The sequence below is a fragment of the Elaeis guineensis genome, chromosome 2, assembly GCF_000442705.2.
Source record: "Elaeis guineensis isolate ETL-2024a chromosome 2, EG11, whole genome shotgun sequence".
Taxonomy (NCBI): Eukaryota; Viridiplantae; Streptophyta; class Magnoliopsida; order Arecales; family Arecaceae; genus Elaeis; species Elaeis guineensis.
Window position 1 is genome coordinate 112,249,340 of NC_025994.2, and position 23,800 is coordinate 112,273,139.

General features: G+C 40.1%; 2 protein-coding genes and 1 long non-coding RNA gene across 6 annotated transcripts; 2 read left to right on the plus strand and 1 right to left on the minus strand.

Moving 5' to 3' along the window:
- Positions 1-4,936, plus strand: LOC105043799 (BIIDXI-like protein At5g11420). Its single transcript, XM_010921515.4, has 4 exons — positions 1-239; positions 3,036-3,206; positions 3,338-3,682; positions 4,094-4,936. Exons 1-4 carry the CDS (start codon positions 164-166, stop codon positions 4,690-4,692), a joined length of 1,191 nt encoding a protein of 396 aa, XP_010919817.1. The 5' UTR covers positions 1-163; the 3' UTR covers positions 4,693-4,936.
- A 7,864-nt stretch (positions 4,937-12,800) lies between these two features.
- LOC105043808 (uncharacterized) lies at positions 12,801-23,086 on the minus strand. Of its 3 annotated transcripts, XR_012139126.1 has the most exons (5): positions 21,697-23,067; positions 18,865-18,950; positions 16,437-16,560; positions 13,309-16,252; positions 12,831-13,176 (listed from the first exon to the last, which is right to left on the minus strand). It is a non-coding gene; the product is annotated as an uncharacterized lncRNA (long non-coding RNA). The 3 variants fall into 3 exon arrangements; XR_012139124.1 differs by having other exon boundaries at positions 12,801-13,176; positions 16,437-18,950; positions 21,697-23,086; XR_012139125.1 differs by lacking the exon at positions 21,697-23,067 and having other exon boundaries at positions 12,832-13,176; positions 18,865-19,002.
- LOC105043816 (potassium channel KAT3) lies at positions 15,144-19,175 on the plus strand. Of its 2 annotated transcripts, none has more exons than XM_073252734.1 (11): positions 15,144-15,316; positions 15,420-15,635; positions 15,743-15,934; positions 16,035-16,092; positions 16,176-16,493; positions 16,955-17,194; positions 17,308-17,406; positions 17,514-17,546; positions 17,634-17,819; positions 17,925-18,675; positions 18,927-19,175. In XM_073252734.1, the coding sequence occupies exons 1-11, from the start codon at positions 15,144-15,146 to the stop codon at positions 19,037-19,039; spliced, it is 2,379 nt and encodes a 792-aa protein (XP_073108835.1). In that variant the 3' UTR covers positions 19,040-19,175. The 2 variants fall into 2 exon arrangements, with proteins under 2 accessions (XP_073108835.1, XP_029120858.1); XM_029265025.2 differs by having other exon boundaries at positions 15,779-15,934.
- Positions 23,087-23,800: the final 714 nt, after the last annotated feature.

Here is a 23,800-nt window from a genome sequence, read left to right on the forward strand (position 1 = left end):
TTGCCCAACATAAAGACAAAAGAAAGGGTATCGCCCATAAAACGAGGGAGAGCAGCAGAGAGACAGCCAAAAGCCAGTGAGTGGGCGTCCAACCGAGTGATAGAAAAGAAGAAGAGTAAGGGGGAAGGAAATCGGCCGCAAACCACGCCTTTTGCCCGGAGAGATGGAAGGGTCCTGGGTTTCTCTTTGGGTGCTGCTGCTCTTTCTCACTCAATGGGCTTCATCCATAGTAGAAGATGGTGAGTTCTTTTCTCTCCCTTCCATTTCCCTCCCTCTCTTGAACTCTAAAATGCATTTGGTCTCTCTTTTTATCCACTCCATTAACTCATGAGTAGAAGTAGAATGTGGAGTCGTTTTGCACGGAGTAGGATTCAGTGAAAGTGCTATAGGCTTGATTTAGGGCTTCCCTTATTTTGTTTTTCTCAATTGTGGTTGATTGAAATGATTCCTCCAACCTTGACTCACATTTTGGGGAAGAGGGGGAGACGTCTATGAGTCATCCTCGCACATTTCTTTTAAGCGGGACTGTTTTGAGTTCTTGCCATCTTTTAAAGAGGAAGAAAGATAGTAAATCCTTGCAATGAAAGCTTGAAAGGGACTGAAGCCATGAGGCTAAGCTAAAATTACTCAACAACCCTCTGTTTCTTTCTATTGGAATTTATCAGGAGTAAGGTAAACCATGCTTTCCACCACCTTCAAAAAAAAAAAAAAAAAGTTCAGTTTGGCTACTGTTAGACATTCAATGAGCCAGTTGTAAGGGAACACATTTTTAGTCTTTTGCTCTCTTTGGGATTAGTTTACATTTGTATTGAATATTTTAAGATTTTTAGAGCGTTACTCTTGGCATGGATGAACTTCACTGAGGTCATACATTCACACACTGGAAGTTGCCAATGGGTAGGTCCCAAGAAGTAAAATGAGTTCTCGTCTCTCATGCTGACTGCACGAGTCACGAAGAGATTGGTCACATGATACTTTTTTTTTTTTTGGTAAAACACATGATGCTTGGTTGTATGCACAGCCATATAGCTGTGAAGCCAGTATGAAGGTGTACGTTTTATATTTGGAGCAAGTTAATCTTTGTGATAGGCTCCATGACAATTTCTTAAGTTATCGGTCAATGGATAATCTGGAGATTTCCAATGAATGAGAGGGATTTCTTTAGTTTATGTCGCATTTATTTATAAAATGATCCCGGACTGAGATTTGCTGCAACATTTTTGCGTCATGAATTCCATGAAGATGTGATTTCCCAGTAAAAGGGTTGGCTTTCTATCCCCTTCATCACCATTCCTTCATCCGAATGGGCATTTTTTTTGACCAATGTATTAAAGTTGTGAAAGTTCATTCTTCCCCTGACTTTAAGGTTCCGTTTTCCAGAGCCGTTCCTTTTGACATCCTTTGTTTGTCCATCTTATAGACTTTGTATATAAAATTACATTTTTTTGGTAGATTTGTCTCTCCTATTTATGTGTTCCTATTTCTTTTCTGTGTCCGTGCTTGATGGCTAGCATGTAGAAATGACTCTTTAGGTGTATTTGGTTGCAAGTAATAGCTCAAACGTGCAAACCTCTGCTTCCTTGAAATGACTTTGGCGAACATATCATGCTTTGATGCTGTTGTTGCTAAAATGTCTTAGATTCGTTGCATCTCGAAGTTGTTCATCTGGTAGCATGCAAGCAACTTAGAGGATCTAAATCACACCTTCTTGCTCTAGCTTTGAATTCATGAATTAAAATCTTTCCCCTTCCGTGCCGTAGCAGAGGCCAGCTGTAAGCTGCCAGCCAAAATCTTTAGGTTTCAATGCTTTGCTCGTGGGTGACGGCACTTATTACGTTCATGTGCGTCACTTATTTGCGTGGTGTCAAATATTATTAGTGCATGCTACCATCTTTGTCGCAGGGTATGTATTCTACCCAAATTTTATCTTCTCCGACAAAGGCTTGTGAGAGAGAGAAAGAGACGTAGCACCTCGTCTAGCAATATTGAATGCTGGTATATTGGTAAGAGTTGGTGCAGATTTGAGGTCATGGAATGGGTAAATTAAGTGGAAACCAGAACGGGTTGTAGATTGAGTCAAGGAAGAGTACTCTAGACTGCAACAAATCTTACCAAGATATCAGCAGCATCGCTTTTACGGATGACTATTGACTCCTCTGCTTTGACGCGTGGACCCCTCAGGTCTGACGGTGGAGTGGGTGCGAGGTCGGGCCTGCACAAATTGCTTTTTTATCTTGCCGTGTGCCCTCCACCAGATGTAAAGAAGGGCAAAATGTTAGTGGACCTGAGCTTGGGTCTAATCATGTCGAGCTTCTGTTAGAGGCTTGAACAATCAAACCCAAGTCACCCAACGGTGGACATGCTTGGAATTTGATCGACTACTCTTCTATATAGTCTTGGTTCCAATCCAACTTAAGTCTAGGCTGAAATCTATCAACTTGTATTAAGTTATGACCAACATGCAACCTGGCTGCGACCTGTCAAATCTGTGACATACATGATATTTCATTAAAAGTGGTGCAGCATGATTTTAATTGTCAAATGCCCATCGGTAGTGTTTTTGTTTCTCCTGCCGATAGAACAGATTGGAACCATATATATTGAGAATAAGTCAGAGATACGGATATGGCATGAGAGCCACAGTCAAAATTGCACCCAACCCGAACACAGAAAACACCTGGATACTTAGTATACATAAAGAAGCCTGAGAACATGTATAACAGTAGGTAGAGAAGGAACATTTTCAGAGAGATGATGAACACAAATGTAGCACTAGGACACCTCAGGATAATAGTCGGCCTCTAAATTCAAGATGCTGAATCGAAGGAACCTGACATAAAGCAAGCTGTGTGATAGACAATAAGAACATGTGGGCAAGGATGCCCAGTGAAAGTACCCAGTAAATGAACCCTGAATGCTCCGTACTCCAAAGCCAACACGGATCCATACGCCCACGCCAACAGTGATGAATGGTACCCAGGAGCAAAAATGTCCATCCATAGTTGTACTAATTGTACGGGATTGATGCACTGCAGGCTTGCTTAACAATGGAGATTTCGAGACGCCACCCATCGGCGGTTTCCCGAATCCTAGCCTGGCTGCCGGCGAGGGCACCACCCCTGTCCCCAGCTGGACCATCAACGGCACCGTCGAGCTCATAAAGTCCGGCCAGCTGCAGGGAGGCATGATCCTCATCGTCCCCGAAGGTAATCCACAATTCATTAGAAACCATCATCAACAGCGACGTCCACATATACAATTAATCCAACAGCTAGCTAGCCAGTGATAAAGTGTCATATTGAGTTAAAACTGAGACGGTGGTTGGACGGGACTACAGGGAAGCATGCGGTGAGGCTGGGGAACGAGGCAGAGGTGTCTCAGAATGTGGAGCTGGAGAAGGGGTCGATGTATTCGGTGACGTTCAGCGCGGCGAGGACGTGCGCGCAGCTCGAGGAGCTGAACATGTCGGCGACGGGGGCGGCGGCGTCGACGGTGGACCTGCAAACGCTGTACAGCGTCGAAGGATGGGATGCCTACGCGTGGGCGTTCCAGGCGCAGCTGGAGGACGGTGCGGAGACAAAGCTGGCCTTCAAGAATCCCGGGATGGACGAAGACCCCAGCTGTGGGCCCATCATCGACAACATTGCCATCAAGAAGCTCTTCACCCCTGATAGACTTGAAGGTAAAGTCACGGGCGTTCCCACTCTCTCTCATATTTTCTTCTATTGGTAGAGGCGGGTGAGAGAGAGAGAGTCATGGAAACAGCGCCGAGTTCAGCATTTGGTCCCCACGCGGTTTTATATAAAAAGTAAAAAACGAAATGGGTCCGAGTCAAACGGATCAGTAGGTCCGTAGGAATCAGCCAGTCGACCTCGGGATGGTTTAAAGTCGAGCATTCCTGTCCTGCTAGCAAGTCACCTTGGAATTGGGTTAGACTCGTAAAGGTTTGTTAACTTAACTCTTGCAATCAACATTGTGAAGTATGGTTAAGGGCGATATTTGGGTTAGACGTGACCGAGTGCCATGCCGCTTTTGTTATGCAAGTGAGGCTTGAAATCTAATGTCTATGACCTGCTTTTATGCTTCCACTCAGACAATGCTGTGATCAATGGTGACTTCGAAGAAGGCCCATGGATGTTCCGCAATGCCACCCTCGGCGTCCTCCTCCCCACGAACCTCGATGAGGAGATCACCTCCCTCCCTGGCTGGATCGTCGAGTCCAACCGGGCTGTCCGCTACATCGATTCCGACCACTTCAATGTCCCACAGGGTAAGCGTGCCATCGAGCTCCTCTCGGGCAAGGAAGGCATCATCTCCCAGATGGTAGAGACCACCCCTCAGAAACAATACAACCTCACCTTCACATTTGGACACGCTGGGGACACATGTCAAGCCCCCCTAGCTGTGATGGCCTTTGCAGGGGATCAGGCACAGAACTTCCACTACTCCCCAACAGGCAATGCCAACCATCAGCTTGCCAACCTCAGTTTCACAGCCCGTGCCGAGAGGACCCGCATCGCATTCTATAGCGTCTACTACAACACGAGGAGTGACGACCATAGCTCGCTGTGCGGGCCGGTGGTGGACGACGTGAGGGTGTGGGGAGTGTCTGGTTCAGCGCGGGCGAATGGGCCCGGTTTCGTTGGGCTGCTTCTCGGAATGGTGCTGCTGGTAGGTCTCGCTCTGGCTTAGAGGGTTGGTGGAATGGTTCTGCTTTAGCTTTCTAAGTGGTGATAAATGATCTCCTCCTAGTTTAAGTTTGAGGTAGTATCTATATGTCGTGAGGTGCATCACTTCAAAACCAAGTTAATCTTTTGATGTGGGTAGCAGAGGAAGTCTTGCTATCAATGAATATATTTTGGCTGTCTTGTCTTTCTTATATGTAATACGCGTATATGATAGCTTGGTTAAGCCAGGGGTAGTCCCTTGTTATTTATAACTGTCTCGTAAATCTGTTTGTTTTTAATCCTTTTCCCCAGTAACTTTGTTTTTGGTTTATGCTTTGTGGATTCTAAAATAATGAGATTTATCCAGTTAATCATGAAAGGGGATGGAGGTAGTTTATGATAAGGATCAGTCAATGCGATGCCTACCATTTTCACATCTGATCCTTAGTGATCGGTATTGTCTACGTACCCAAGTTGGATACATCCATCATTGGAGCATGACTACTTACTAGGGTTCTTCAGAATATGTCTTCATGATTTAAAACACCTTGCAATGATACATTCGACTGATCGGCATAATCCGAGCTCCTATTTGCACACACTAAATGCTCCATTAACAATCTAATTAGCTTTCAAGCCTAATTAGTAAGCACTGCTAGTCCAACAAACATGCCTAACTTCACAAGCTACAAAAATTGTCAATTAAGCTGTATGATCAGCATAGTATTTTAGCAGGCATATAAAATCTAAGAAGATCCAGTACGTGGTAGGTTGCCTAATTTCAAAGTTATAAAAGTTGTTCAAGGGTTTTACCATTACTGCATCTACAACCCACCAAACTTAGCTTAAGGCCTACTTGCTGGCCCAATAACCTTTTTATTCCAATTGCCACCAAGACTTCTGAAAGACCAAAGTGATACCCTTCCTCAAAGGCCATATGGACTCTGTACCTTGTACCTAATGCAGCGTATGCATGGTGCAGGAAGATGGGGCATACATGGATAATATTACATCAAAATGATACAGATTATCTCAAAAGGGGAAAAGAATTGTGCCATGCATGGTTAGAGAGAACTAAATGGATGGATGTCTAATTGATCAAAAAAAAAAAAAAAAAAAAAAAGAACGGACATGCATATGGATATATATATACAACTTAGACAGCATTCTTCAATTGTGATAGCAGCAATGATAATGGTGGAGACAATGGTAATAATAATAGTGATAGAACCAAAGATGGGAGTGATGGTGATAAAGGTAGACATGATGACTAGATATGGTGGTAATGGAGAATGATGGAGGCAAAGTTACAGTGGTAATAGTGGAGATGGTAAAAATGATGCTAGACAAGCTCTTAACCTACACCCTCTCCTTTTTTTTGTTTTCAATATCATATCTTATTTGATCAATGCTATATTTTAATTTGCTCATATTTCTAGTTTCTTTCTGCTAGCTATTTTGATTCTCATCTTAAACATTGTTATTTCACCATTTTTTTGAGATTAAGAAAGACTAACTGCTACTTTTCTACCTTATAGCCAATTTCAATCCCAGAGATTGACTCTAATCCTCATTGAATTTCCATCCCATTGCCCAGATGATACCATCCAAGCAAGTGCTCTATGGCATATTCTAACATTTAAATACCATTTTGTCATGAAAAACTTAATTGATTATCAGATATTAAAATACGGTCAAAATCATACTTCTTAGTTTGGTAAATTTTCTTGATCGACGCTTCGGTGATTTCGGTCATTGTACCTTGGCCAAGATATTGGTATTATCTTCATCCTTCTAGCAATTCCTCGACCTTCCACTTCCGTCATGGCGACTGATATCTCGATTCAAAATAGCATCGGTCGCATACGATAGTGGCTTCAACACAAATGAAAAGATCCCAATCAACCTTTTTCACAAATGGCTCTCGATCAAGACCACCACAATGGCCTCCCAACCCCAGCTCTTTCCTTCTTTGAAGACACCTCCCATGTCCTCTACCACCTGACATACCTAAAATAGGACTGCACGAAGAATGGTGCAGTCAGAGTAGGCCTACACTCGCTCTAAACGCTAGCTTTGAAAATCCGATCACCTTACCGCACCCCCCCCCCCAAACACTCAGTAAGACTTGGAAATAAAACGTCCAGAAAGGAATGAATGCCGATGGAAGGTCAGAATGGAAAGGAGGATCAGACTTTGATTGATTTGATTCCACAAACGATTGCAGGCTTCAATGGACTCTCCATATCCCTATGTAGTGGAATAGCTGATCTACAACCTCACAGCATTATGACAATTTTAAGAGGATGGGCTCTAGACTCTAAGATAATGTTAGTGGTTCCAACCTTCCTTTTTTTTTTTTTTACCCCATCATGACAAGTGGTCCGAGTTGGCTAGACTTTAAAATTCATTGTGACAGCATGAAGCATGTTTTGATGAATGGGAGACCATGTGTTAGTATGACACATTTTTGCAATGTATATATTTTCTTTCTACCAAACCGAGAATGGACCAAATTTATACCAATAGATGACATGCAGTGCGACGGAATAATGACGTACGAAACTAGGACATCCTAGCTAGGTGGATGAATTGCTTTAGAAAGTCCAGCTCGGTCACAAAAATTTCTGCGCACATATTCTCAAAAGCTTGGAGAGCAGCCTAATTCTGAGGATATTATCCGCATTACCCATGTAATGTGAGCTTGAATCCTCTCTCCATCAGTGGATGGATGGATGGTGATGAGTGATTGAACGGGCCACTCTAACCTAATTCTACTGATTGCTTCATGATTTTTTTTTTTTTTTTTTGTTTGTTTTGAGAAGATTGATTGTTTCGAGAGTTACATTATAGATTATGCTGCATATTATAGAATTAGCCATATGAAGTAGTGTCATATGGAGGCTGGACTAGCCATGAGTAATACCTTCTGCCGTTAGAGGATCTGAGAATGACCGTAGCTTTACCGAGTTAATTTTTGTATTTCAAATTCATAACTTTTAAATCAAAATGAAGCAATTTTACTGTTGTGCCAGGACCCACCGTCTCCAATGTCGGTTACACTACAGCGGGGAAATCAATTTCAAAAGGTTCCCTGGCTGCCCCCATAAGGGTAGAAACAAAGGATGTTCTTTTCCCTTTGCAAAGAAGGGAGACGGGACCAATTTGAAAAAGGGGGTCAACTCCACCACCCCTGTCGGAACTTAATCGAGTTGGATGAGGATTCCCTTCAGATATCGACGCATCATCCTCTTGTCTTGTCCTATAAAAGGCACCATTGCTAGGGAGAGACCCTACCAAGTCGAGTGAGAAGCACCCCCATTTTTCCGTTGGCATTTTCTTAGTGGAGATCTCGCAGGGTTTTGCTGCTGGGAGAGTGAATTGGACGAAGTCCATCAGATCTAAACACAAATACTAAACAAATCAGAATCTTTTGAAACTTACTATATATCTTGTTGATACATTTAGGAGATGATAGAAAGTTAGAAACAATATAACCAAATCGTCTTGACAAGAAGAAGGGCCGTAGATAGACGTTAGCACGTTAGCTAACCATCCTCTCCTCAGCTACTTCAGGAATGAAACATCGCATGCTTAACAGTCATTTAGTCATCTTGTTACCAATGATATTCGCCAACTTTGATACGATGAATCCTTCCAAAATTCAAAACCTTTCTATTCTAAACACAATGGACTCAATTATCTTCCCGTTGGACAAGTTGTCCTCAGATAACAATTAAGATAGAACAAGAATCAATTTTAGTGGGGCATATGTGTGCCTTTTCGATTTCCCAAATGACATTGTACACATCTAAAATTAATTTAAGCAGCGCCTTATTCCAGAACCTTGTACCATACAGGCCTATCAACGGGACCTAGGATAAAACTTCAATAGATTGTATAACATACATTTCTATCTCCATCTTTGCAATATTATCACACTTGTAAGCCTAAGTTTTTCATTGATAAACATAATCCCCTATTGATCTATGATGTTGTTGACTCCAGTGATGTCAATCTTCATACAATTCTTAGTCTATATGAAGCTAATGTAGGAAAATCAGATTATATCTTTGAAAATTAATTTATGGTTCAACTAACCTTTTTTAAAATAATTTTAGTCTAATAAACATGAACAATTTTTTCTAAAAGCAAAAAAAGAAAAAAAATGGACAATGATAGAAAATATTCCACTAATAAATCAATGAGTTTTTACATGCATACCCTCCTAAATACTGAATTTTATTTTATAATTAATATTTACATATATATCCTCATAAAATATTTATTTTACATGTTTATCCTTTTCTTGTCCCATCAGGGGTTTAAAATTAAAATGATTAAAATACCTTTAATGGGTAGTTGTGTAAAAAAATATTCGTAAAGATATGTGTAAATAACAACTCCACAAAGATATTTGTATAATTTTGCATATTTAGAAGAATATATATATATATATATATATATATATATATATATATATATATATATATATATATATATATATATATATATATATAAAATTCTAAATCAATTTGGATTATGAAATGTCCTAACATAACCATCCGTTTAATCATGCACCAGTATAGTATTTACCTTTATGGTTCCTTCATATTGTAAAGCTTTATGTTAATCTAAATCTGATCCAGAGTTTTTAAGTTCACAAAACACCACCTCTTTGAACCAAAAATCTCGGGGTAAACGTTTGAAAAATTACTTTTTCACGATACAAAAAGAGTAGATTCTGGGCTAGACCCTAACATTTTATCATTACTCTTTTCAATATTGCATTGACTATATAGGACGGATTATTACAATTAAGTGGTTGTTGCACTTTGGCATGGTGGATCTAAGGGGAATTATTTCAGCTCTCTCCACTGCTTTTGGGTTCCTCTTTACCCTTCAGGCCGTATCTTAGAAAGTTAGTACATGGTCTGTAGCTACCATTACCATATAATCGGTTCCAGCAAGATGAGAGAGAGAGATGCAATAAAGTAAAGTGCGTGCGTGCGGATGCGCGTGCGCGTGTGCATGTTCGTATGTGCCAGAATAATCCACTTGCCACGTGACGAGAGAGGAGTGATAAAACTAACAGGATTGTTGCAGGAGGTTGGTTGGGTAGGAGCCAAGACAGCAGTGTCGGAAAGATGAACTTTTTCGATGCACAAAACATAACGGACCCCAAAGTATTTTTTTTGTTTCAAAATAAACTTAAATTGTATTTGATGTATTATCGCGTAATGATAATCTGAATTATCTGATAATTTAAATTATTTATAATTTGAATAGATTATCAATAATATTGATTACTGTATTGAATACACGTAAATAATATTACAGTAAAATTATTAAAAATTTTGATTAACATGTTTGGTATAACAATCAGGTTACTGATAATGTAACATTAAAATTTTAAAATATTTTTAAATTAAATTTATTAAAAATTACAACTCATGCATAAAATTTTCAATTTTTCAGAATAAAAGAATAAAAATATATTATATATTATTATATATATATATTATATTATATTATATATATATAATATATTATATTATTATATTTATTTTTTTATTTTTGTCTTCCTTCTTCTTCTGTACGTCACAACCCCCCAACCCCCGACTGCTTTGCCCTCGACCCTCCGACAATCACGACTCCGGCACTGCCCTCGGCCCCCTGACCGTCCGCACCACCCCCTACATTGTCCCCTAGCCCCCCGACGAATTTGCATCCCGCACCCTCTGCAGTCGTCCTTATCGCTGTCTTCACCCACCCGCACCACCGCCCTCATCGGCACCGTCGATCCCCCGCACCCCACCCCTCGTAGCCCCTCGCGCTATCCCTTGGCCACCCGCACCGCCTGCCAATCACTCGCACTGCCCCCACAACCCTTCTTTCCATGCAGAGACCGTCGGATCTCAATAGACTGACGGTTTCTTTTGATTGCCAGCAGTTGCCATCAAGGAGATGACGACGGCCCGTCGATCGGCTGGATTCCGACTACCGCCGGTCGGATGTGTAAAGAAGGGCGCCAGTTTTGGCCTTCTCTCTTTTCACTGTCCATCGTAAGGAAGAAGACCGTCGGATTTCTTGAGAATATTTTTATCCAAAAAATATATTACAAGATTACCAACATAGTACTAATCTGGATAGCCATCCCTCTCTTTGATAATTTAGATTACTAATCCAAAAAAAATACCAAACATGATCATATGATGGGGCTCCTTTAAATTGCCAGCAATCTAGATAGATTGCCAGCTACCAAATGCAACCTTAGGCTTGTGAGAGTTCAATTAATTCAGAATGAGTTACATGAAAGATCAGCTTGCACCACCAACTCCACAGATGTTGGTCAAATATTATACAGAGTGAAGGTTAAATCTACTACAAAAAAACAGAGGTCAAAAAAAAAAAAAAAAGAAAATCTGAAATTGCACATATACACTATTAGCTTCTTGGAGAAACAGGAATTCACCTCAATTTTATGTATGACATTCTTGTGTTTCAGCTAGACTCTATGGTGTTCTCGTTGCTGCTGGGGGTTTAACCTGGTTTGTTCATGTGAGGACCGAAAAACATGCACTTGTTACCTCAGAAAAAAGTGATAGTTCATAATGATCATAAGCCTACCCTACCCACCCATATAAGATTATACATATGATTTTATTTTTTGAGATAAAAAATTCACTCTATTATAGTCATTAACTCTGATCACACTTGTTGGAAAATGAAGAGTGCTGATAATAGGATTTGTTATACTTGTCCGAACCTAATTCAATTTAAAAGCTTAAGCCATTAATTTTGAGTCCTCAAAAGGGCATATACATATAGAATTATTGCATACGTTATTAAAGGGGGAAAAAAACCAGAAAGACAAGTAAAGAGGCAACGTGTGCTACATGGGAAGGATTGTTTTTTTTTTTGGCCTTTCCTAATGATATTGGGACTAAAAAGGTTTTCAGCTACAAATAGAAAATTACAGTGGCAAGGACTTTCCCATTTAAATAGCAAATATGATGGATCAATTGTTGCAAGTTAAAGGAAACAATTTTCTTCTAAAAAATTATACTCAGATAAACGAGAGGATAAAACTGATATTTTATCTTGAATATTTCAATTGCTCCAATGATTAGTGCTAGAACCTTGTGGGGCAATCTGTGGTCCCTAGAGCATCAGGACATTAACCGAATCACTGTAGTTTTGTGTCAAGGCCAATCACCTCTTCAAACAAATTAAGATCCCGACATCCATGGAGACTTTCACAATGTGGGATGTTGCCCATGGATTTTTCAGTTGAGCAGCTAATTCATGAGCATGGATTCCCTACAATGAACAGGTTGCACCATAAAATACGATACCACACTCGATGACTATTATCAGAAGATAGATGGCTAGCAGTACTGATAAACATTGTTGTTACACACAGCGTGTCGCTGGTGAAAGCCATCCATCTTTTGATGGCGGCTATTGAATACGACACAGAATTAATCTACCCACCATAGAGGATCCTGAGTCGCTAATTCATCCAATCACCTATCGTTATAAATCTACGTCCTAACATTAATGGAGACGTTGACAGTAGGAAGGTTTCATGTGGATTTTTCAACAGAAGGGACCACCAGAACTATCACGCTGGAAAAGCGGGGAGCTCCCTACCCCAGAGTGCCACTTCATTCACACTTCACAGGACCACCGTGCTCTCGGCCTCAGCACTCACCAGTCACGAGTGTCCTTTGAGTTGCGGGAAACCAAACAAAAAAGAAATTTTTTCAAAGGAAAAGATCATCAAAGCCATCCTGTTGCCATCGGATATCCAGAGACCGATGGGTAATAGCTCCCCAAGAGCTTCTCTAAAACTCTAGATCCAATCCCCAAATATCTAGATCCCAAAATCTGGATATGTATCATCTAAGACTCGGATCCTGCTTACCCGTTTTTTTTTTTTTTTTGGGTGGGGGGGCGCGGGCCGCGGGGGCCGAGGGTAAAATATCCTGCTTCCTATTCAAAAAGAGAAATTTTACCAGCAAGGCAAGCATCAGTTTATTTGTACTAATTTAACATTTATTATCTCAATAAATCAGTTGAGACACTCAAATACCCTCCCCCTTATTTGTCACTAAAAAGAAAACCGTTTTCACAATATCCCATGACTGATGTCATATATAACTTGGATAAACTAGTTGTTTGACTAAACATACTCTATCTTTCTGGATAGTGTTATCTGAAAAAAGAAACAAAACTTCAGAGAGTGCAAATATTTCAAATTTAAAACGTAAAGAATATTATCCATGGGGGAAAATGAAAAAATCTTTACTATGATAGTGGGAACACACCCAAAGTGGGGTTAATCTTCATGCCAATCTTCTCCCTTTTTTTTTTTTTTAAACTCCACCCATAGGCATTTGGTCTTGAGTGGATTCCAAGGCATCCACGGCTTGTTTTCTCAATTTTATACTCGCCCCTATTTTTGTCAAAATTCCAAATTGACCAAAGAAAAGAATGAATATTTCTGCAAAAGAAATAAGAAAATAATGAAATATAAGTGTCTGGTAATAAACAGGAAATATGCACATTCAATAAAGCTTCAAAAAATCTCGACCAGTCTTTCTCTTTTGAACAAATCACATGGATTGAAACATACCCGATATTAGAAAATTAACACAAGATGACACGAAGAAAGCGCTCAATCATTTTCCAACCAGCTATTGCAGCTTATGGATTAGCTTCCCAACGAGCGGTGATGCTAACGCCCGAGAACAACTGCAAATAGTGCCAGCTTTTGCATTATTGCCATGTGAGCCTCATACATGTGAGACTCATATGATTAAAGTTGTGAAGCCTTCTAAACCAGGTGTTCAGCCTTCCCCACGCCAACCCAATTCCTGGACCAGGGGAATCCACTTGGTACCTACGCCCGTGACAGCTGATAAGCCCATGAAGTCGAACAACAAGTGTCCCAATTGCAAAACTTAGTCAAGACCCTCAGAATAACCATCTCTCAATTAACCCCTGCCCCACAAGGCAAGGCTGCTTTGGTTTTTTCCAATCACAGTAGGAGAATACAGCAAGGGAGATTAGTCACAGGGAACAAGATTAAAGCTCAATGAAACCAACGACTAACAAAAATGTCCTGCCACTTCTTGTGTGGAATCCGGAAAACGAGCTCCAAATTATGTTGTATTTAGTCAGCTTTTGCTGCTAATTATCACATCCATTGCATGACCCAGCAAGCCAACAACATTTTTTGAAAACACCCAATCATGCATCCATGGCGCCCACCGCTACCAGGACTGGCGCTGCAAATCTTCCACAGTATCTGAACTCTCATATATTGGATGAAGCCACCTTCCAGCACCAGCTCAAGTGAGGGTCCAGATGGGTGGCTCCATCGCAACCATCCACCGACAAAGAACCTGGCTTTACATAAACAAGATGGTGTCTGTGGACTTAAAAGTGTGAATTGCTCCAACTAAGATTGTCTTCCAGATCACTTTTATGATCCATTTTCTGCCCCCAGCTAGGCTCACATCCATTCACATGGATGGATAAGGATACCAGGGTGAGGGCTTTGTGATGCTCTTAAACAGCAAACCATGTAATAGTTTACATGAAAGGCTCTTTTTACGCATCAGTTTGGCAAGCTTATACTCATTCAACGCACATCCATTGGAGAAATATCAAATACCTCTCTTGGAAGGCAGAGAATGATACGGTGTAATGATCTCAGCCATTTAATCAAGATCAGACAGCTAGCCAATAGCCATCAGAAATATGTCGGCTGCATTCATTCAGCCAGGAGTAACATCGCTGCTAAAACACATCTTAGTGCTCGCATTTACATATCTGCTGCTGGCACTTTAAGGATGTGGCTCAAAGATCCGATGCTGCCGTTCATTTTAGGATGCTCTCACTCCTCAAGGCTAAAAATTCCCAGTGGCGCATGCCAATTTGCATGTAATTCAGATAGCTAAACCTGACAACGGGGTCTCCTGGTTTACATTTGGCATTTTGAAGGCAACACTTGATCAATTCAGATTACATGCCCTTCTTGATTCAGAGGCATGTTGATAAAATCCATCCCACCAGCCACATGCGCTAATGGAACTCCCACCCCACCTTCCTGGTAATGTTGGTCCAAAATCACCACCAGTTGCTCCCAAAGAATTGAATGTCTGCCACTTCCAATACCTCCACATATCGATCAGAAGCAGTCTGAATTCATTCTTGTTCCTTCTGATAGAGCCAGAAGCAAAGGCCAGCCTTTAATTTATTTTGGTGACAGAGACTTTTCTTTTGTTCAACTCATTATCTGCACTTTGCTGCCTCCATTTTGATCACGTTCAGCTCATAAGATGGATACTCATCTCCACCACATCCAGTGTATGTTAGACAATTCCACCACCTTCAGTATATATTAGACAACTCCACAACCCCTTAACCATACATATCAGTCTTCAGAAGCATCATACTATAACCATGCCCCTCTCTTGTGTAAAGTCCTACTTACAGCGCTTCTGTCATGATGGATTCCCAATGGAAAATGGTGTCTACAGCTTCTCCAGTGATCTGTTGCCATCTCTTGGAGCGACAATAAACCAGTCTATGAAGCTGAGGAAATATACCGTTTCTCCTTATAATCCTCATTACAGGTATATAAAAGTTAGTCACCCTATGACTCCTAAATCTCTTCACATATGAAGCATGGAAGAACCAGCCAGTTTATTTCATTTTCTCCCTTCATCTTCTCTTCAGAGTCTGGGAAATATTCCTGATTCTCCTGGTTGTCTACTCGGCCTGGATCTGCCCGTTTGAATTTGCATTTCTGAGATACTTGCCAGGCACACTCTTTCTTGTGGACAACATAGTAAACATTTTTTTTGCAATTGATATTGTCCTCACCTTCTTTGTTGCTTTCCTTGAACGCAAAACTTATCTTCTGGTTGATGATCACAAGAGAATTGCACTCAGGTTAGTACTCGAACTACATCTATTCTATTGCTGCTTCAATATTAATAATAGATTCCCTACTGGTCTCTCTAAATTCCATGTGAATTCTGCATGGTGCAAAACTCTAGAAGCTACACAAGCTTCACACAATCTGAACTCCACAGGTATCTATCAACATGGTTCATCTTTGATGTATGCTCAACAGTTCCATTTCAACCAATCAGCCTCCTCTTTAATAAACATGGCAGTGGCCTTGCTTTTAAGCTACTCAATATGCTCCGACTCTGGCGCCTTCGTCGGGTCAGTTCACTGTTTGCAAGGTCCGAATCTTGTCCTTTACCTTGCTATATGGGTATTTTCAAACAATAGATGTTTTCTTTGAAAGAAAAATAATTACATGCCAATTTTCTTATCCTCAAGACTTGAGAAGGACATCCGGTTCAACTACTTCTGGATACGGTGCACAAAGCTTGTCTCTGTAAGATTTCATCATTTTCTTCATTACCTTTGTTTTTTTAAAGAAACACCATTTCATCACATAATAATGGTCTTTTGATGTAGGTCACACTTTTTGCAGTTCACTGTGCTGGATGCTTTAACTACATGATTGCTGATAGATACCCTGATCCAAAGAGAACCTGGATAGGTGCAGAGATGCCAGACTTCAGGGAAGAAAGCCTGTGGATTAGATACGTAACAGCAATGTACTGGTCTATTACAACATTAACAACAACTGGTTATGGTGACTTACATGCTGAGAACACGAGAGAAATGTTATTTGATATTTTCTACATGCTGTTCAATTTGGGACTGACAGCTTACCTCATTGGAAACATGACGAACCTTGTTGTTCACTGGACCAGCCGCACCAGAAACTTTGTATGTTCTATTTCACTCCCATTTTGCAAGAGCTGTCATATTCTACTTCTTTTACATATCCTTTCATCTGATTAAGAGTAGGAATGAGCAACAAATGGTGATGACATCTCAATGCACAAGAAATAGTTCTTAGATTTACTAAATAACATCAAGTCAGTGGATGCATAACATTAAGACGTGATGTGCAAATATCACTTTAATATGGAACCTTTGTCTCCTCCCTCGGATGATTGAAAAAAAAAAAAAGAATTATTTTATTTGTGACTCCTTCCTCACAAGCACTATTCTTACTAGTCTTCTCATATGATAATGAATTAATGCTGCATATCTAACTGCTTTCCAATGTGTAGAGCTATGAAATTAAACAGTACTTTTTTTGCAAAGAGCCAAAATATTTGCATTATTATGATGTATATAATAGAGCATTCAGCTCTATTTCTGAATCTTCCTTGATGCTGCAGAGGGATACAATCCAGGCTGCTTCTGAATTTGCAGCAAGAAATCAGTTGCCCAAGCATATAGAGGAACAAATGTTATCTCACATATGCCTAAGGTTCAAGACAGAGGGGTTGAAACAACAGGAAACCCTGGATAGTCTCCCAAAAGCTATTCGTTCAAGCATAGCCCACTACCTGTTCTTTCCCATTGTTCAAAAGGTCTACCTTTTCCATGGAGTTTCCTTCGATTTCATATCTCAACTGGTGAGTCATTAAACTCGGAAGATTGAATATATCCAACCCTTAGCAATTCCAATAATATATGACACGATCCCAACATTGCATGTACACTAAAATTGTTGTCCCCCAATAAATAGGTTACAGAAATGCAAGCTGAGTATTTTCCACCCAAGGAAGATGTAATACTGCAGAATGAAGCTTCATCAGATCTCTATATACTGGTATCAGGAGCAGTGGTTAGTACAAATCTGATTCTTCTACCACATCACAACTGATTCTCACATAGAATTTTGCAATTTTTATTAGCGACAAATAGGATGGCTGATAATTGAATTTGCTGCAGGATATGAGATCATATATGGATGGAACTGAACAAGTAAGTTATTTAGCTTCATACATCGATGAACATGCATATGCACTACAACATACTCAGCATATGGCTTACAGCATTTGTATTTCTCAGGTTCATGGAAGGGCAACTGCAGGAGAAATATTTGGAGAGATAGGAGTTCTATGTCACAGGCCACAACCATTCACCTTTCAAACCACTGAACTCTCACAAATTCTGAGGCTCAACAAGGCTGCATTTATGAATATTATTCAAGAAAAAAAGGAAGATGGAACTATTATCATGAATAATCTTTCCCAGGTATACATAGGATTTAATTGACCTGTTTGTACCATGTAGAGATCTCGAATGATGCTATCATTTTTGGCAGACATTAAGCTGATGCTTCTGCCCTCAATTTTACAGAAGCTAAGACTACACAAAAGCTTATACACTGGAGTGCAGCACGGGGATCCAGGATTGGCCCTCAACGAGTGGCAGGACAGTGGGCCTGTGAGAGGAAATGAGCATCCCTCTACACGGTACCAAGATGATTATCAAGGTAGCAAACTACCAATGCTTGAACTGATGGACACAGGATCTATACTGTGCAAGGCAGCAGAAAACAATGATCTGGGCACAATTCATGAACTTCTAAGGCTTGGGGCTAATCCAAATTCAACAGATGCAAATGGACGAACAGCCCTCCATGCAGCTGTTCAGAAGGGCCATTGTGAAATTATTAAAATCTTGCTTGAACAAGGAGCTGTTATGGATAATCCTGATGCCGGTAGGTGGACACCAAAGACTCTGGGTGAGAAACATGGAGAGAAAGGTACCATGGAACCATTATCAAGTAATGAAAAAAGCAGAACAAGACTTGAAAATGACCATGAGATAGAATTTGTTGAAATGAGAGCATCTACAAATGAAAATAACACTAGCTACCCTGAAACTAGGGGATGGAGTCCCTGCTTTCAACACTCGCAGGTTGCTGACATGATGACAATTTGTTGGGAAAAGAGTGGCAACTGTTTAGTTGACAAAAATACCATGAAAGCAACCAACAAAAGAATCACTATTTACATGCATTCTCAAAACACAAAAACAGCAACAGAACAAGTTGGAAAGCTCATAAATTTACCTGGCTCTATGGAGGAGCTCCTCAGAATTGGTGGTAAGTATTGCTTATTTTTCACTTTAACAAAAGAATTTGATGAAAATTGAAAAAATTGCAAATACTGCTGGATAAGTTTCGTTAGTTTCCATTTTGATGCCTATATCGATTTACACAAATTAAATAGTACAAAATAAACCTAATCTAAAATATCAAACCTTGAACTAGGATTGATTAGAGTACACCAACCCGAATTGTTCTGTGTTGTCTTATTCTCCATTGGTTGTATCCATATCTTGCTATATATGCAGGTGAGAAGTTTGTGGGCTACCATCCTACAAAAGTAGTCAACCATGAGAATGCAGAAATAGATGACATTAGCACAGTTCGGGATGGGGACCATTTATTTCTTCTTGAGATCTGAGAATAACTGGAGACTGCAAATAGTGATGTGACCTAACTATTGTTCAAAGGCTGTGGCATAGCCACATGCATAAGAATGTAAGCTTTGATCAATGTATGACGAGTAAAGAAAAAATATGCCACAGTTTTTAACGGAATTATGTCACCACAAATAGAAACTAAATTGTAAACTTGGGTGGTTCGATACCCCTCTACCTGGTTCACATTAATCAATTGCACCTGTTAAAATATAAACTTATGAAATGAAATGAAAGATGTTTAATTAAAGATAAGACAACAGAAAACAATTAAACAGTGGTCAGTGGAAGTTTAAATTCTGATGATGGAATATAAGATACTTTCAAACTACAGTACTCCAAAAAATCAACAGATTTATAAACAATTGATTTCTCAGAGTCCATATCTGTCAATAGGAATTCATGTAGAAAGAACCCCTTTAAGTCCCATAGGGAGATAATGCTAGAAATCTTATAACATAAACTTGGCATCATATAAATGACATTACTTTTGCCATTGCTATTAATTGAAGTTTTCTCAAACATTAAAAGGAACCTTGGTATATTGGGAGTGCTAGAAGTACTCCAACGACCAATTAACCAGGAATGAGTGAGCTTCTGTACAGAAAACCAATTTATCCAGCAGATAAAATAATAAATGTTTATCCCATGAAGAAAGTTTCCCCTAGTTTCCTTCTTAAGGTGGCATTGTAGTGATATTGTTCAAAGAACTATAAAAGTCCACCTTTGCTTATTCTTCTTCTTTTTGTTTTGAGAACTAAGATGGGTGGAAACCTAGAGTAAGAGTGGGACGAAACACATCTCACGCATCAATACAAGAGAGTTTACCAACTCAAGCCAGTTGGCAGCTCACATAAAACTAGACGATTTCTAAAGCTTACTCTTCAATCTTCTCTAGATACAAGTGACAATTAGAATATCAGAGTGCAAAAGAATGTGCTTAATCATTATTTCCTTTTTCTTTCCTAAAAAAAAAATCATTAACTATTTTCATGACCAAAACGTCACTTACCACCAGCAAACCCTTATTTGGAAGCAACATCATTCAATATGAAGAACTAAATCAACTATCTTGGATTGCAAAATCTTTAACAAATTACAGCAAGATTTGCAGCATGAAATAAATTTATTCTCACTTACAACAGTAACAATTGTGTGATCTTACAAATAAATCATTGCAATGAAGAAGTAAGCTTTTCCACATGCAAGACGAGTGTCAGTATCCATCAGAGAGCATGTCTCTGCCAGATCTTCAGCAAGGTTTGTATTCTTGAAGTCTTCAACATAGCAAGTCATCTTTTATCACTATAATACTTTTATTTCAACCAAAAATGTTAAAAAAAATACTGAAGAACATGAAACCATATCATGACATAGAATTTCGAGAATTATAAAATTATGATCATAGAAAAGGCAACCAATAAGTTCACTCATTTAATATTTTTGAAATTACATCATTTACCTAGCAAACTTTAAAAAGTCCAAATACTATATGCTGAAAGTAGCGAATTGAGCAGAACCCTAGTGGTGCACCCTTCTTCACCTTTGGAAGGAGGTTCTAGATTCAAGTCTCGATGGTGCTTCCCCAATTTCTTGGACCTGCAAAAATTACCTTGGAAGCCTTTACCCTTCCCCTACACTCAGAAAATAGATGCTGAAAGCATTGGACCTATATGTGATACACCCACAAAAAATTGGAAGCCCTAAAATTCAAGAAGAGAGGGTGAGTCTTGATATGATGGTAAGGTTGCTCCACCATGAGCTGGGTGTCATGGGTTTCAAACACAAAAACCTTGCCATATGCCAGAGTAAAGCTGCGTACATATGACCCTTCCTAGACTCCACAATGGTAGAAGCCCCATGCATTAGGCTGCTTCTTCTTCAAAAAAAATTTAAGAACACAACTCAGCAAGAAATTTAATTGAAGGAAATCATGATGTGATCACTTGGATCTTACAACTGTCGCTTTTAAAGTTTTACAAAGTTAGCTTGGATGTCAATCATCCATGTATAATGGTACAAAAAGGAGCATTCAGATCTAGTGTCAAATTTGCTGCAATATACAAGAGTGTCCCTATAAAACTAATGGGACAGACTTTCTTGGATCAAACTCAAGTTCCTTCTCAATAACAGCTATCATCTCCTTCTTGCTGACCCATTATGCTACAAATGGGACATCGATGTCCCAATCATTCCCAGAGTTGGATAGAGAAGATTATCTTTCGTTGGATGCACCAATTTGCTTATCCAATGTTGGACCTATTAAGCTGATCAATGATGTCATGATGAACCTTCTAGATCGTGCCTAGAGAATCTATGAAAAAAAATAGCCCAACAATTATGATTAGAAATTCACTTAATTCACCGAATACATACATAAAACATCAGAACAGGGTAAAACAATAGTTCCTTGTTGTAAAAGAACGACCGGCCTACTTATCTTAAACTCAGGACTCCGAAAACCTAAGATTCAAATCCAATTGCTACACCAATAATTAGACGACGCATTCCATATAATTCAGTAAACTCTCAGACACGTTACCATCAAATCACAATGGAAAGATGTAACTCCTCGATTCTTGATGAATTCAATGCGATCAGATTATAAAGGGATTGAAACAAGGAGAGAGAGATTATATACTTGGAATTTGGATGAGACGGTCGCTGCGAGGGATTAGGGCTTGTAAAAAATACTTCGCCTCTTTGCTTCGTTCTTGCGTCTTGGTTTCCTCCTCGCCTTCGCCCGCCGAACACGTTGGAGTGGAGAGGACGCGGCGAAACCGGATGGAGCTTTACGGCGTGTGGGCGGTCGGGAGGAGGAAAGGTTGTCAATTTCTGCCGAGTTTATTTATAGGAGGAAACGTGCTTGCAGATCACGCACAGGCCACCGGGCCGGACTTTGCGTGGACCGCTGCGACCAGATAAGAACTACTGCTTTTAGGTCCGGCCGAAGTCAGCAAATGAGTTTTTCTTTTTTGAAAATATTATTTGCAAAGCTACGAACGCATTGGATTTAATCAATGCAGGCAATCTCCTAAGACTGTCGACCGCTTGTTTTCTCCTTCTGCCATTTATTCTCTTCAATTTGGAAGATCGTCTGCTTAGCTTTGCATGGAATGGCTTGATAGGATTTTTTTTTTCGAAGAGGGAACGTACTCTAATTCATATGCTGTTTGTTGCTTTTGCTTGGGTGTGCTGGAAGTAGAGAAACGGCAGACTATTCCTCAATTAGAGATGCTCAATCGCCTCAGTCGTACTGGAAGGATTGCACATGTTCAATGATTGATCATACCTCTCCTCTGATTTTGGTGAAGGATGGCCAAGAGTTAGGAAGATAGCGTCTAGCCTCTCTGATGCTTGGTGTTTTGCCCATCTGGTTTCTTGCTTGTAATAAAAGCTGGGTGGTCAGTAGCCTCCCTATTTACTCCAGCAGAGAATAAGGTAGCTGTCTCCACCAAGCAACCACATACTCACCTACAAAAATCTAAGGTGGAAAACAGGGAAGAAAAGAATCAAACCAATCAAATTTTGGGATCAAGGGATTTGAATCAGATCTTCTCGTCAACACCAAGGACTCGGGTAGTTGCAAGGGGTTTAGGATTGTCGGAGCAAAGCTGTGTCCGCCGCGTGCGTTTGCGCGTGCATGGATGCATTTGTGTGGGAAGTATTTGAACATCACCCTTCAACTCTCAAAAAAACAATGAACATTTCAGAAGTGACTGAGATTTACTAGAGAGAGAGAGAGTAGTGATTGAGCAAATGGGAAGTATTTGATGGGCAAACTCCCAAAAAACCATGAAAATTTCTTGACATCGCTATTAGAGAAGTGATTGAGATTTACCGGAAAGAGAGAGATATAGAAGTGATCGAGCAAATAAGGAGTATTTGATGGGCAACGAAATTTCCTCTCTCTAATCTACGCATGAAGAGATTCCATGCCGAGCAAGAAAATCTATTTGAGGAGCTATATGGATGACAGAAAGATTCTATAAAACCATTGTAGCAGCGACACCATGTTCATGTTCAAGAAAACCAATACACCGTTCCGACTATCAATGTGGCCATTTCTCTGTAATCCTTGTGCCAACACTGTGATTGGCCCACTCCATGATAAAGTCATGGGTGGGACTTAGGATTCCTACAAAGTGAACTGATTTTCTACTCTAGACCTGCCTTGGATATGATGAAGCCCATCTACTTTCGAAACCGACCTGCCATATGTTGTTCAAGTTTGTATAACGTGATAAGATTCCCGAACACCCTTCTACTTCAAATGGGCTCCAAATGGATACTTTGCTGCAGATCTAGACTGCATCCAGATTCTCTATATTCAGCCTTCTTGTTGAGAAATTACATCCTATATCTGGTGCAACCAACTCAGCAGTACACTGAGTCAATAATTAATATAACAGCATGCGTAAGGAAAAAAAAAAACAAAAAGAAAAGATAGAGAGGAGGAGCACTCCACTCTATCCTCTCTAAAGCAAACGAAGCCCCTTGCCGATCTCCTTGGACGTGGGCATCCTTTCCCAAATCAGACCTGCCCAACCCCTCCTTCCCTCCAAACCCCCCCACCGGTACCCCCTCCTGAAAGTTGCTACGGTCTTCGTATGGCAGGGAGCCATCGCAGAACAGTCCACCCATGCCACCCATGTCAAGCTTCCTGGAAAGTAAGTGATTGACATTTCACAAATTTGGTGAGGGTCGCAGGGTGGGTGAGCCGATCCCTTCTCCTCTCCCACTTT